General features: G+C 37.2%; 1 protein-coding gene across 5 annotated transcripts in view; it reads right to left on the bottom strand.

Moving 5' to 3' along the window:
* Window positions 1-12,533, bottom strand: part of LOC129771801 (probable serine/threonine-protein kinase kinX) — a 158,345-nt gene extending 145,812 nt beyond the window's left edge. For 2 of the 5 annotated variants that reach the window (XR_008742478.1, XM_055775843.1), the window contains exons 1-2: window positions 12,185-12,532; window positions 11,454-11,871 (exon numbers count right to left, since the gene is read on the bottom strand). Coding sequence is in view for 4 of the 5 variants with exons in the window: in XM_055775843.1 (XP_055631818.1) it covers window positions 11,454-11,825 (372 nt within the window). In the remaining variant the exon portion in view is untranslated. Of the gene's footprint in view, window positions 1-11,453; window positions 11,872-12,044; window positions 12,157-12,184 lie in introns of those variants that run through there. The other 3 variants (XM_055775846.1, XM_055775847.1, XM_055775845.1) reach the window with 2 other exon arrangements.
* Between the last annotated feature and the right edge of the window lie 3,229 nt (window positions 12,534-15,762).

Genomic DNA, 15,762 nt, shown 5'->3' with positions numbered 1-15,762 from the left:
CGCGGCTCTATCTTTTTTTTTGAATATTATGTATTCCGGCGACTTCAGTACCATGTGATCGAGTTTTTCCGAAAGCAAGACAAGTTTGAAATGAAAGATGTAGTGGACTTTCATCAGATAACATTGGGCCCGATCACGAACATCACTGTCACAAACGCTTACACGTCACTTACACTTCACTTAATCTTTTTGTGTCTATCATCATTGTCACGGACAGTTGCGTGTAAAAATAAACTCTGTGAAGTGAAAGAGTTCATTCCCGTTTATAAGAAACATATTAGTTGCATAATTTCGGGCGTTTGATAGTTATGTCGGTTGCATAATTTCGGACGTTTGAACGTTGTGTAGGTAAAATTAATAAGTGTATGAGAAAATATTCCATTTAATTGAACGTATGTTTTAGAATGACGAGTTTGCGATTATACCTCGATGATTCGGTATTTCAATGCCAACTATTCGGACTCATTCCATGAATCATTTGCTTGGTGCGTTAGTATGCTGAATCAAACGCTGGTTCAAGGATGAGGAGGAATACTTGGTTGCTCTTGAATGATGTAGTTGTTGAAGATATTGGAATGTAATTTTATTTCCTCTTTCTATAAATTACTCTAGAGATAAAGCATCATGAGTTTAATAATCGATATCTCGCATACTCTTGTAGTCAGCTCTGTCTTATTCGTTTGAATAATGAGAAGTACTTAGTATAGGTCAACGTTAAAATCAATTTTTTAAGAACCGTTTCTACAACTTTGATGAATAATAATATCTTCTATATCTCAGAATAAACCCGAATTTATCCATCTCATGATCAGTATAATCAAAGCTACTCCCATATGGGATTCTTAAGTTTAATCCTGTTATCCTTCCCATTCTCGTGTAATTTGATATACGGGACATGAGGTTTGATATAATTATTTAAACAGAAACTGGTCAGTAGCGTCGGTCAGAAGCATAATTTTCATATAAAACACCTGATGAGTCTCAAGGAATTTGCCAAAAGCAGAAAATTATTCAGATTTTCTTTAGACGGATATCAAAATTATGGAAAAAGAACTAGAGAATAATTTAAAAATTATTAATTTAAAAGCTTTGCAATGATAGATTCATTTTTTCTTTATTTGAAACTTAAATATTCTTTCGTTCAAAGTATGTCTTCAAAACAATATCTAAAAACTAATCCTTAAAATAGAAACAAAAAATTTATATTCATTTAGGACAATCGAAATTAGACCTTCCACCATGTTCAATCGGTCTACGGAAGCTACATTTTTAGTCCTCAATTACATCCCACAGCGCATTTATCGAATCCAAATAAACAAATTTACGTCCTCTGGATACGTCAGTATTTCGTTCTAAAAATGCCACCAAGAAGGTAAATTGCTGTTTGTTTATCTTTTCCTTCTTAAAAAGCAAGACACGATTCAAAATGTTAGCAAAAAAGCTAAATAAATACGAAATTAAACTTACCCCATTCCGCGTGACTAGCTTTCGCCATCTAAAACACAAGTGACAAATATACTTGTTTTTCCAGGTGACGTGACTGTATCGTGATATTCATAATAACATCGAGTTCATCAAAGTTGTCACGACGGATGAACTCTTCCGAATTCTGCACACACGGTGGCAACCGTAATAAGGTTGAATACAATTCACTTCGTTTTCACCGTGAAGTGAAGTGCGTGTTCAGGCCCATTGAAAAGATAATGTTTATAAATAAAAAATAGATCATTGTGATGGAAATATATCAGAGAAAACTTTCAGTAAAATAATATTTTTACTTTTTTCTGCACTGATTATTGTTTTAAACCTTATTTTTTACGTCTTCCATTATTTACATATCCGAATAAACCAGTTCTTGAAAAGAGCCATCGAGCCGCTCAAATGAGTCGGCTCTTTTCATTAAGTGCACGGCTCTGAGCCGCTCACTGAAATGAACCGTTTTGCCCATCTCTACTCCCAAAGGCATACAGACCTATTAGTTTATCATTAATATTGAAAAATGAAAACTATGGAAAAATTATTATATAAATATATAAAATCTGTATTCATGTCTAAATGCCCATTATCTAAATATTAGTTTGCCTACCAATCAGACAAATCCACATTCACAGCGCTACAAACGCTAGTGACAAAAATCTCTCGTCAAAAGAAACCGCACTATGCGCGTTTCTTGACATCGAAGGTGCTTTTGATAATGCTTCTTATCTATCAATGGCACAGGCTACGAGAAGAAGACACTTCGATAACTGTATAGTCGAATGGATCCAGGGCACGCTCACGCATAGACAAATCATCTCGGAGCTGGATGGGCCTTCTAATTTTGTGATTGCAACAAAGGGTTGCCCACAAGGAGGAGTTCTAGGCCGTGGAGCCAAACTGGCGTACACGATATCTCAAGTTCTACTGAACCGATTAATGTCGAAATTATATGGATACATTCTGCAGGCATCTCTCTATCGCATGAACCTCTAAAATTTTTTTTTTAAATTTCTAAAAAAATCGGGAAACGTAAGAAAAAACTTTTTATACCACATTTTGTTTTTCAAACAGCCGTCATTTTTTCAAAAAAAGTGTTTTTGACTTGTCCGAAGTTCATGCGATAGCGACATCTTTACTGATTTAGAATCTGTTCGATTTTGTTTTGTTTCAGATAACCAGAAGGGCTGGAATCGTGTACGCCATGGCACAATTTTTTTTTAACCCTTTTACTTCATTAGCTCATAACTATTAAAGTTATGAATATTTTTTCTCCGTTCAATTTTTGTTTTATTGTTAAAAGATAGATGAACAAATAATGATATAATGGATAGTAAAAATATTCTTTGTTTTATTTTTACGGAGCTCGAAAAAACGTACGAAATTCTTGTCTCTACACTAGAATACCCACTTATGCATACGTTGAGACAGCAAAAGTTCCACAAGGAACTTTAACGCCATTCAAGCAAGTACCTTGACAATCTCCTTTTGCTAGCATCTGCGTCTACTGGACGAGCAACAAACTCGTAATCATTTCTTTGGCATACATGCTCCATACTAAGGGACCGTGTTACTCTATTTGCATAAGAGTTTAACAGACGTTGCGCCCAGATCTTCTAATGAAAATATTCTACCCGACTGCGTCTCAAAGTTGATTGATTGATTTTGACGTAGAACTACGTCTTTAATTAAGGATGCCAAATCAGAAAACAGGTCACGTTTTTATGAAATAAAGTTAACGTCAATAACTATTTTTGCCGCGAACGGATTTTGGCGATTTATATACCAAACGAATCGGAAATTCCCTAAGATTCGTTTGATATGTTATACATTACAATCCCATAGTTTGTATACGGTTTAAATTTATGAAAATTGGAAGCATTCCCATTTCTTCATACATTTGTTCTGTCCATTTGTGTGCTTTCCCGAACAGAGCTGTCAATAACGAGCTACTTATCGACGACCAACGAAGGGGAAATCGTAAGATTTGAAGTCTCCGTGATCAAAGCAAAAGAAGAAGAACGAAGGGGAATATTTGCCTAGAATATCAAACAGTGGATCTCGCTGAGGCAAACTTTCATTCTTCGTGAGGAAATAGACTGAACAACATCGTTGCTGGTCGAGCTGGACGGCGAGGGATCGAATGTCTTTCTCAAGGCAAAGGGGGTGGAGGAGTAATATGATGGATAGAGTAAAGTTTTCCAAGGGCCTTTTTGAAGGTTAGAGACGAATGAACTGAAGAAGTTTAAAGTCTCAAGCAAGGAAGGAAGGTAAACTTTCAGTATCGTTCTGTATTCAATGCAATGAATATCGCTTGTTCTTCCTTGTTTTGTGTCATCACACGTCTTCGTTTCGGATTGAGCTGTGGACGCGACCAAATTACTCACTCGCTGATGTCTCTGGCATTGCAATCATCGCATCAAACTGACGCCATTGCATTAAGGTTCTAAGCTACACAGTTGTGTGGGGAATCATCAAGCTAGACTATCGTCAGCTCACCAAGAAAATAAATGTACTGGAATTTTGTCAGTGATATGGTTTCGCATGACGGAAGGACAACTCTCTCCACAAAGGATGACAGCTAAGCTAATCTAGACTGGCAATATTAGCAGAAAGGGCTTCTGTTGAGAAGAGCGCAAAACGGAGATAAGTGTGTGTATATTTAGCAATCGATATATGGTTGTTTGTGTGCGTACGTGCGTGCTTCATAACCCGTACGTAAAAATAGTGCATCTTCGCTACGCTGAAACCCCATTTGTATCTGCTCCCGTGTGCATTGGCCCTGTAACGATGCAACAATCGCCTACTTTTTATGCTATGATTGAAGATTGTTTGGTGTTGCAAAGTATGCAGTCGTAATGATAAATATAAACAAGGAGGGGAGATAGCGGGAGGGAAATATCTACGCTAGGGTATTAGTAATGAATCTCTGCTGAGGCAAATATTCAGCCTTTTTCCAAGCAGTTAACATTGTTTTTTGTCTGTCATCAATGCATTGAACTGACGCTACGGTGAAGCAGGTGTTAAGGTTGTGCACCAAAAAATTATTTGGAGAATATTAAATAAATTATATTAGGTTATTAATTAATTTGGGTTCAGGTACCAGTCGCAAAACTGCTTCCAAATAGGATTGCATTTGCGCTAATCTTGATAATAATGAAGCAATGCTACTCTTTTCGAGGTTGTTGAGATTAACAGTGAGTTTGTTTCGTTTATTTAGTCACCAAGAAAGTAAATGTCATTCTGGAATTTTTTATGATTTGGTTTCGCTTGCCAGTAGCAAAACTTTCTCCACTAAGGATGACAGCTGCGCTTATCCCGAGCAAGTATTGTTCTACGAGCACAAGAATTAATCATCAAACAATTATCGTCAAATAATTCTACAATAAAACAACATTTCAGGGCGACAAAACTAGTAGAATGGTTATTTCAAAATTTCGTTGTTTTATAAAATAGTATCCACAGTTATAAACAAGCGACTTGAATTCAACCACAACGTAGTTCTACGTCAACAATGCGGTCGTGTCTTGAACACAACCTCCTATATTTTTTTTCTATTAGTAGCTCTAGATTAGATTATGATTAATCGGGGGTCCTAAAGTAAACTAACCAGTATTCAGCATTATGCGACTTCAACAGTTGGATTGCTGCTCCTATGTCAGTCAACTATGGTGAAAAAACATTACTGATGCTTTGTAGATTCCCGCTGCAGGTTTTTGTACCGCCTAGGCTTAATATATGTGGCATTGCTATGTCGAAATTCTAACGAGAAAGGAATGAGAAAACTGAAATGCTTATCTTTCGATAAGGGTTATTTAACCCTCTAAAACACAATTTTTTTATTTTCGTGAAAAACTATAGTAGATCATATTTCTGATGAGAAAATCGAAAAACATAACGGCATTTTTTTAAAGTCGCGGTTTTTTTTTATTTACGTGAGACTACGTCTAACAGGAATACAGGTAAACTTCGATATAACGTACATTTCACTTTTGTACGTTGTATTGAATTGTACGTTATATCGAAGCATAATAAAGTACTCACAAACGTAGTCTATAATACATTAGTGTGTTGCTGTTTTAGTAAAGTTAATGAATAACTTCAATCAGAAGACGAAGCCAGCCTTTCTCATGATGTTTACCTTCGTACTGTTGATTAAAGCTGGATTCATTTAAAATCCGGAATCACAAAACCAGCTGTATTTCGGAATTAATTGAAGGTACAAAACTTGTTTTAGCATCACAATACAGATAATTCATTGTTCTATCAGAAAAAAAATAATGAAAAAAATTTTCCTTAACACTTTGGAAATGTGTACGTTATATCGAGGTAAAATGTACGTTATATCGAGTGACGTTATATCGAGGGTACGTTATAACGAGGGTACGTTATATCGAAGTTTCCCTGTATATGGGAGGTAAAATGAAAACCTAAACACAGAACATGCAGGAAAAAAATGTAAGATTTCGAATGCTTAAAACTGGAACATTTCTTACTGGATCGGAAAGATGTTTGCATCAATTGGTAGGGAATATTTCTACGCATCTATCGCAATTAATAAAGTGTTATTCTTCATTAGATAAACAATTGAATAACTGTAAAATGTTGAGAGTTATCTAAACGCCCTAACTACCTCATTTTGATTGGCCCGATTTACAGCTTCCCCAACACAGCCATCAAAACCAAGCAGCCTTGGGGAAATCAACATTCCAAATACATGAAAGTGTGGAGATTTTTGTTCTCACCGGAATGTGTTCCCTAACACAGACTTCAAAACCAAGCAGCGTTGGAGAAATCGGCTTTGAAAATACGTGAAAGTTTAGGGAGCTCTTGATCCCACAGAAATGTGTTCCCTAATAGAGATTTCAAAACCTTGGTGCCTGGAGGAAATCGGAATTGCAAATTCATGCAAGTCGGGGTTATTTTGGTTTCGACTAACATATGTTTCCCTAACACAGACTTCTAATCCATGGATCGTGAGGAAATTGGCATTGCAAATTCATTCAAGTCGGGGATATTTTTCTTCCGACCGAAATGTGTTTCCCTAACACAGACTTTAAAACCAAGGTGTCTGGGGAAATCGGTTTTGCAAATAAATGGAAACTGCGAGTACTTTTGTACTCGCTTGCCTTTGTGCAGACTAGAATATGTTTCCCTCACACGGTCTTCTAAACTTAGGAACCTGGGAAAAACATGCATACACTAGAGGCGAATGAACATTCAAGTTTCAAGCAAATTCGCGTTTCGAGAAGTACGTACACTTCAGAGGGAAATGTAGAATAAAATAATCGTTTAATAATTTTCCCGTTCACATATTTTGTCCTAATCATCATACCAAACGTAAAAGGACTGTCATTATTTTTAGTCACAAAGCAAATATATTGAATTCAATTAAATTTGTAAATTGTTACATTCAATCAAGAATTTAATCAATACCATCAAATAATTGCTAAGCTAAGGTAGTCCCACGTCAACCTTGCGGTTATATCATAGATATAACCCACTTTTTTTTATATCACAAAACCACTAATCCGCCTTAAGGCGGGGTTGGGTATCTGGTCAAAAAAGACGGGTGGGTAATGTCGGGGACATAACCGAAGTGACGTAGGACTATACAAAGGGGACAGCTTTTGTTAAATATATAGTTTTATTTTCTTCTCCTACGTGAATACCTACCTATCTACCTGAAAAATGGATTAGTTTACTGTTTACTCTTTATGAACATGTTGATGGTTCTGAAAAGAACCTTTGGTGTTGTGTTTTTGTTATCACTCGATATCCCCATCTTGTTCGGTTAAACCTTCCTGTTTAGCTATTGCGTTTGCCACTCGCCACAGCTTTCACAGTAGGAAAATTTCTTCCCATCCAGCTAGTGACATGTTGTTTAGTAAATTACATTTAATGCGACGTGCCGGAGAAACACTCAGTGTCGCATTGGAGGCGATTTTAACCTGTAATTGAACATTTCCGATGACAGTGGTACAGTGTCGACTTTCAATGTGGGGTCATAATTTGGACCCCGAACTCTATGTTTACAAAAATGTCGCATTACAGATCCATCCAATTAGCTAAAAGTCGAGCTAAATATAAATTACTGTACTTTCAATCTAGAAGCAATTTAGGAATTGGTGAAAATTGAATAATCGGGGAAGTCCCCAACCATCAATAAGCTCAGCACAACTGCCGAATTCTCATACTCATCATATCCTGGCAAACAAATTATGAAAAAATCAATTTGTGTTTTATTATTATTTTGGATATTGTTTTAGAAAGCATTGAACTGTATTTCCTAAACTCTTTTTTGGAAGGTTTAATGGCCCTGAAAAGCGCCTTGTTTTATGGAATAGTTCCAATTTAGAAAACTTAGTACTCGTGGTTTTGAAAAAAACCATTTCGAACGCCCTCGATGCCGCCTTGTTCTGGATTTGCCACCAAATCAGTTTGTATAAAGAACAAACTTTTTTCTTCTGCTACCTGATGCCGTTTTGCGATTGCGTTTGCCACTCGCCACTCGCTGCAACTGCATGTTGTCTTGATGTCCACCGAACCGAATGTGTTCTGTTCCGAATGCGGGTTTTCTTATCGTCGCGAGCAGCTTTGCCAGCTAACTCGATCACTTCGGCGGCCGAAACTATATAACGCCGGCTAGGTGGACTGGTGCACTGGTACTAACGCGCTCGGCCTAGCTACCCTTGCGGGGAACTCCAGATCAACACGGTTCGAGCGGGATTTTGCCTTTCCCTTCACTTTTCCTCCTTTACCATGTCCAGACATGGCTGCTTGGGTGGGTTTGTTGATGTGTTGTGATGCGAACCGATGTGGTGTACGGTTTGAATGAGAATGATCGTTACGGCAGCGGAGCGGGGATTTTTAAGCTGACTGGCTGGCTCGAGAGTTACGCATGTGTGAGACTGCGACCAATGTTTCGATCATTTTTTTCTTTTTCCTTTCCAATCGTGCTTCATTCTATTTCACTGCTGCTCTGGTTGCCCGTTTTGGTCGGTACGATTTGAGGAGCACAAAATGGACCAATCAAAAATGGGCACATAGTGCATTTTGACAATGCTTGATATTTCACAATTATTCAATTATTTATCTCGAGAAAAATGAAATGTTATTCGTTATGATAGATGCGTAGATATATTTCCTATCAATTGATGCAAAAACCTTTGCGATCTATTGAGGAATGCTCGAGTTATAAGCGTTCCAAATCTTGCATTTTTTCCTACTTGTTCAGTGCCTAGATTTCCATTTCACCCCCTATATCTTCCGGTTAGACGTAGTCCTACGTAAAAAAAACACTTTTTTTAACTGCTCGTAGTACTTATTCCTTATGATGGAAAGCATAAAAACAATTCTGGTATGGCTGCAGGTGTAAATTGATGTTGCATTTATGACTTGCGTTTCCGATGTGAATCTCGGGTTTTTGAAGTTTGCAGAGTATCTTAAAAATGATCCATTCTATCATGCCTGACATCAGGAGGTGGAACAAACGCTCGATTCAAAGTAGATGGCTTCTTTGTGGTGATAATACGTGGGCGACCGGAAGTAGCCTCAGTCCGAAAGTTCGGTAAATGAATATTTAAATGAGGATTCAAAAAAAAATTCTAATTTTTTTATGTTTTTAAATTTGGTAGACTTCGGATCAGTTGTGTTAGCGGATTCAGTGAACTTTCCGGGTCCTACAAGTAGACCTGAAACATTTGACTCTACTTGGTCATGTCCCCATACCGTGCTGGAAAACAAACCTATAAAAACAAGAAAATAGGCTCAATTTCTGCAAAACAGCTGTATCCGATGGTAATTTTGACATAGGACTATGTCTTTGATTTCTATATAGGGGGGTAACTCTACGAAAAATGTAACGATTCATTAAGAGTTTTCAAACGCATATTACTCAAAATAGTTATTGCGACATATGTTGTGTTATATACCATTAGACAGGGAATTTATCCAGCTTTTTTTTTGCTTAAGACATGAACAGTATATAAAGCAAAAATAAGTTAACAATTTGACGTTTAAAATGGGTATGTTATTTCGATTCTACTAACCACTCGTTTTTCCCAACAACGCAACGAGCAATCTTTTTGCCTACAATTCGGCGTCAGCTCACAATGTGATTAAAAACGTATTATGAATTATTCTCAATTTGCCTATAATAGGCATTTATCAGTTGGCAGAATCAATGGATGGATGATCTAAGAATGATCTGGAAGATGATACTGGATGGTTTCACTCTATTCTCCTCAAAGATTTGACGAGAGCTTGGCCCAAAAGGTTAAACTTTGACAAAGGTTTTATTAGATTGAAGTTCAGATTGTTGTGCAATCAATTCGTGCTCAATTCTCGTTTTATCGTGTACGTCTTGTTACTAACAATTCATGTAATTTTGGCCCAGGATATCATTATATCGAGCATGTTGTTTGGTTATGTAAAAATGCAATTAGTTAATTCAAAGGATTTTTTTTTATCAAAAGAGAAAAAAATACAGATTTTGAACAACGAAAAAACTCAAATCAAATGCAATTACTACACACAATCATAGTCCTATGTCAAAATTCCGTCCGTGCCCCTAGACCCAAACCCATCAACTTTTTTCAGTAGATTACACTTCAGCAGGAGTCTGATTTTTTTTCGCTCAACTGCCCAACACCGCCGCAAGGCGGGTTATGGTTGTTACCATAACAACAAAACTTGATGTCGAACGTAAAATACTATTCAAAATAAACTTAACGACCAATTTTTCCACCAATGAAATGTTAAAAAAAAAATTTTTTTCGTTTGGAGTGCGCGACCGAAATCGAATTATTTTTCCTCTTTTATTTCGAATTTCCGACTTTCGACATAAAATACACCTAGCAACATGAAACCAATGTATTTGTATTGTAGATGAAAGTATTTTGAAGAAGTGAAGGTGAACATTGAAAATAATGTCTGAATAATTTGAAAAAAAAATCCATGAAGCCCGTTTAAAGGCGGGGTTGGGTTGTAAAGGCTAAACGGAACATTATGTAAGATGGTACCAAAGTCATGGTTAATCTGTCCGAGGTTCCTGTATTCACTGTACTTTGCTTGGCTCTAAAATAAGTGGTTCGTGATCTTTTAATCATGGTATTAATTCAGAAAAGACATATATCATCCCATTATTGATACATTTAAAACCAAGATATTTATTGCATTTTATTTCAATGGAAAATTTCAGTCGGAATGTCGATCCAAATCGATTTGGTTTTTTATTAACAACTATTGGAAACATTGATCGCTATTGTAATATATTCAGACTTGGCGTGTATGTTTCTAACTAAATAAGAAAACAAAATAATAATTAAAATGATTACTTTGCATGGCTTACATTTATGAAATACCTTCTGTCAAGCAGTGAAAATATTATTTCTGTTCATAAATTCATAAATGCATGTTTTTCCTTCATAAAGATTTTTTTTTCTCTGCTAGACGTAATATATTTTACCATGAACATAAGCTGGAAAAAGTACTCTTTCCTACTTCTGATCAATAGCACATTCAGAGATACCTAACAAATCTGATACATTATTATGGGAATACATTCCGAGTGATTTTAGACTCGACAGAATATTTTTGGAGATCTTTTCAGAAAACGCACCTTCTGGAATGAAGCAATATAATGCAATCCGAACATTCGATTATTCGAAACCACTGACAGACTTCAATTCAGCGAAATCCAATCAAGAATATACCCTAATACAACAGAAACAAGCCTTCATCAAGCATCGACATCAACCAAGGAATAAACAGACGCCGTCCTTGGCAAATTTTGCGTTGTTCCAAAACTCTTCCCGTTATCTTCAAATTATGTACGCAAAAATATCATATAGAGGCGACCTATTTCTTCTTGAATTCATCACACTTGTGCAAACATATGGTGGACAAACATTGCGCAAGTTGAAAGCTAATGACCTGAAACTCTTACTCAGAAAACAATGAGAAAAAAAACTTACCTTGCTTGTTTCACTTTTTTCGACCGGTTCAACTGGAGCTTCCTCAGATTTTTCATCGGATTTATCTGCGGTCTTATCGGGCAACAAATCTTGTTCCTGGACGTTTTTGGTGTTTCTATTTCCGTCATCCTCTGTTTTACTGGTATTTTCTTCTTTTTCACTTGTTTCCTTTTCCACTACTGGAACGTTTGGCTCTTCACTAGGTTTGCCAGAATCGTTCTCTGCCTCCGCTGTGATTCCTCCACTGTTACCATTCTCTTCACTGACTGTGGACTTTTCCGATTTGGGGGGATTTTCCATTTTTGCTTCTCCCACTTCCGCATTAGTTGCAGCCGCGTCTTTCACCGGTTCGTCCACTGATTTACTGTCCATTGTGTTAGATTTCTATCTTATTAGGATGATTGTGAATTACGAAAAGCTGAAACAAGAAGTACAAACCAATTAGTGTTCCGCTCAAAATCTGCTGATTCGATGTGAGAAATTGCAACATCTCGTTCGGTTTGACAGCCCTTCCTCGGACGCAAGAAACATATTTTGTGATAGTTTTGCGCTAATAGAATTGAATTGAATAAAATGCCTCGACATCCAAACCTTGAAGGAATTTTCTGTCTACTTGCTCAAAATAAAGCAGGAATAAACGTTTAACACAAAGCTGAAACCCATATTGCAAGGCGAGAAAAATACTGATAAGATAAACAAAAAAAAAATGAGTTCAATTTGCAGAGTCAAACCTTGCGCTTCTTCTTTTTCTTCCACTGCTTCGTCCTTCGTCCGGGGCCAGGCAGCAGCAGCACTTGTTTTCCGCCACTCCACGCAATGCCGTAAAAAAAAGCACTTCCAAACTCGCGAACCGTGTCCTTTGAAAAATATATTCCGCGCACTATTACCGGCCACTGGCGGTCAGAATCATTCCTGGGGCAAATTTTTCACACGAGCTGCATTGAATCCGAAATAGTTTGGCCGACAAAAACGCGACGTGAACCGCCTAATATCAGCTTTCGATTTCTTCGTCTGCCTATCCGTCTGCGAATCGAACTAATGTCAGTACCGCGGGGCGAAGAATAATTTTTTGACTTTTTCACTGCACGTACACAAGTGAAGTTCGCGTGTGTTTTGTTCTAAAATGAAGCGGCAATTTGACAGCTGTGAATGATAATGTTTAGAACTAGCGACGAGATGGCGCTACTGCACACGTGGAGATGGATTCTGCAACTAGCAAATCAAGCCGCCTACACTGAGAGAAATAATTAGTAAATATAACGAATTTTTGGTAAATGTTACCAATCTTTAGGGCCTGATTCTCGAATACACTTCGAATACACTTCACGTTGGAAACGGAATGAAACGTATTCGTGATGACAACGGTACGGTGTCGATATCTGGATACCAGATTAGTTTCCCACTAAACTTATTATAACATCAAATTATCTTCAGATGAACTTTTTGTATGATATTATTATATTACATGAAAAAAAAAACAAAGTTTACCACTCACATTGAATACTAGTTTGATACGAAGAAATTAATTTTCATTAATGATTTTGTTATTTGAAAAGTGCTCATTCTGCCTGAAAACTCATTATTATCTTCGACACTTCACTAACTCGTAAAACGTAGTTCAATGGCGTGCCGTTTATTTCGTTTCCACCGTGAAGTGTATTCGAGAATCAGGCCCTTAGTCATTTTTCACCGTAATAATAAACATATACAAAAAGTTACATTTAATACGACATTTAGCTAATTGACCTGATAGCTAATTGACCGATAGACCTGTAATGCGACACGTTTAATTGGACATCTTCAATTCTAATTGGACCTTTGTGTAAGCATCGAGTTTGGAACCCAAATTATGGCCCCACATTGATAGTCGACACTGTACCGATTTTATCGCCAATGTCCAATTTCAGGTCAAAATCGCCTCCAATGGGACACTGAGCTGTGCCTCGGCATGTCGCATTATATGTAAATTACTGTATATGGACTGAACTAAATCGAAGATAAAAAAGTTACTAGGTTACTAGGAATGCTTTTGTATCATCTAATTCTGCCCCATACAAAAACAGGCATCAATTCTAAGTTTACCAAGAATTCAGAGAAAAAGAATATTAGAAATATACAAACTTGATATTCAGGAACCTTTATAGTCTGGAAACTATCTAGAACAGGGTTTCTCAAAGTGGTCGATATCGACCCCTTGGGGTCAATCTCGGTTTTCAGGGGGTCGACACAAACGAAAATTGATTTTGGTGGTCGACGAGGTCTAAAAATCGACCCCTTTTAATTAACACTTGTTCTTATTTGAAACTTGCATGATACTGTATAAGTTGTATTACGTGAAGCAATTTGTTACAATAATGACTAATATTTTGGTAGAACGAATGAAGCCATGATCAAATTCAAGTCCAAACTAACATAACAAGCTTGCATTAAGGTTGCAAGTTGTTTGCAAAATAAGATGAATTCATTGTGAACAATGCGCTGAGCTACCAAGTTCGGATCATTTTGGTTTACCACCAAACATACTTTGCTCATGGAGGACCTCGCTCCAATGTAGCATTGCCATGCGACAGAATGAGGATCTCTTTGACAGCAAACGTTCTTCTTTTCTACGATAGTTTTTTAGCATATTGCACGAACCCAAAGTATCACAAAACTCGAGGAATTTCTGTTTACTTTTATTCGCCACGGTACCACTGATTCTATTTTTCTCGACGAATTGTTCAAGAGCGAAATTCATGCGCTTTTTCGCAAACTATAAAAGCTGGATACAAGAAATATATCGTGTCGTGTCTTTGTCGTGGATACGACAAAGGTGATCGATCGAAAAAATTAAATGTAGTACTCTTTACAGTTCTGTCAAAAATCAAGATATTTATCTCATAAGTTTGATTATTTCCACAACACTGTTGATTCGCAACTTTTATAGCGTAATTCAATTTCAGCCGCTGCTTAGCAGAAACGAATCATCGGAAAGATCGACGTTTATAAGGTACTTCAGATTCCTTCTCAAAAGTACTGGCTTGATTAGTTTATTCGTTATTGGTTTAAAAGGGTTCGTCAGTTCGAATAGAAAAGGTGCTATAGGCTCGTCACTCTGAAAGCTCGCCATAAATGGTTGAACTGCAGCAGCTGATGTTAAGAAAAGCCCCCAACAATTTATCCTCAAAAGCGTCTGCAACTACTCTAAAGGTACTGGCTGTGAAAACAGCAGTAAAGCTCCTACGGAAATCTGGATGTGTATCTTTGTACTTAGGAACGTAAGTTTGTGCTTAGACTGCGGCTACGTAGGTTTTAAGGTACGGCAGTATGTCAAGGGCTATTTATACCATTGGTTTTCGATCCATTTTACTCCGCAAAACTTCAGCCGATCCAATAGTTCAAGAATACTCCGCACATCTTAACGGAACGTTCTCAAACAGACTGCACAAGCACTGGAGGAATTCATCAATTTTCCAAACAGTCTTTTTCATTCCTTCTTTGGATGAATTGTGAAAATTTGCAAACTGCAGCTACCTATATTCGTGAGCTCGGAGTTTTGGCTGCTTCAAATTTCACGAATTTCTTCATTCAACTGCTTCACTACTCTCCAATTAACATGGGGACCGTCAATGCTGAGTTGACCCACTTCAAACTAGGTTTAGCTTCAAAATATTTCTTCAATCCGTCGAACAAGTCCAGTGCACGCGTTGAGCTTAGAAAAGCTGAGCCACTGTACCTGGATCCACCGTTCCTTTCGTTACATTCCAGTAAAGGACGCTAACATCCATCTGTTGCTTTTGTGAAATCTTATTTAACGTTTTGTCGAATCCGATAACGATATCCTTGCAATTTTCGAGTAAACGAAGGATGCCATTCGAAAAGTATGGCTCAATACCGCATGTGATCAGGTAGCTCATTTTAGTTATGCTGAGTTGCGTCTTTGGTACCATTCCAGTGTCCGTAAACATATGCGGAAAGAGCTTAGCACTAGAGCACTAGTTTCATGGGATCATGTCTACCACTTGCTGAGGAAGAATTCCCAAATGAGCTCACAACCTTACTCGTGCGTGTATTCTGCGTTTCAGTGGAAATGAACTAATTACAGTTGTCTTGAATTGTACCCGCGACTACGATTTTCGTTGAATCTTCTTTGGCAGCCCCTATTTTCATTTTTATTATTTTTATTATTTTCAGTAATTGATTTCATAATACTCACGTTTTTCAACAGCCTGAATTATGAATCAATCGAAAGAAATGGTGTAATTCTTTATGTTTGTGTTTGTTGGAAGATGAAAAATCAATCTTGCGTCGACTAGAGACTCTGACTCTA

The sequence above is a fragment of the Toxorhynchites rutilus genome, chromosome 2, assembly GCF_029784135.1.
Source record: "Toxorhynchites rutilus septentrionalis strain SRP chromosome 2, ASM2978413v1, whole genome shotgun sequence".
Classification (NCBI taxonomy): domain Eukaryota; kingdom Metazoa; phylum Arthropoda; class Insecta; order Diptera; family Culicidae; genus Toxorhynchites; species Toxorhynchites rutilus.
This window is presented reverse-complemented; position numbering and strand designations above follow the sequence as displayed.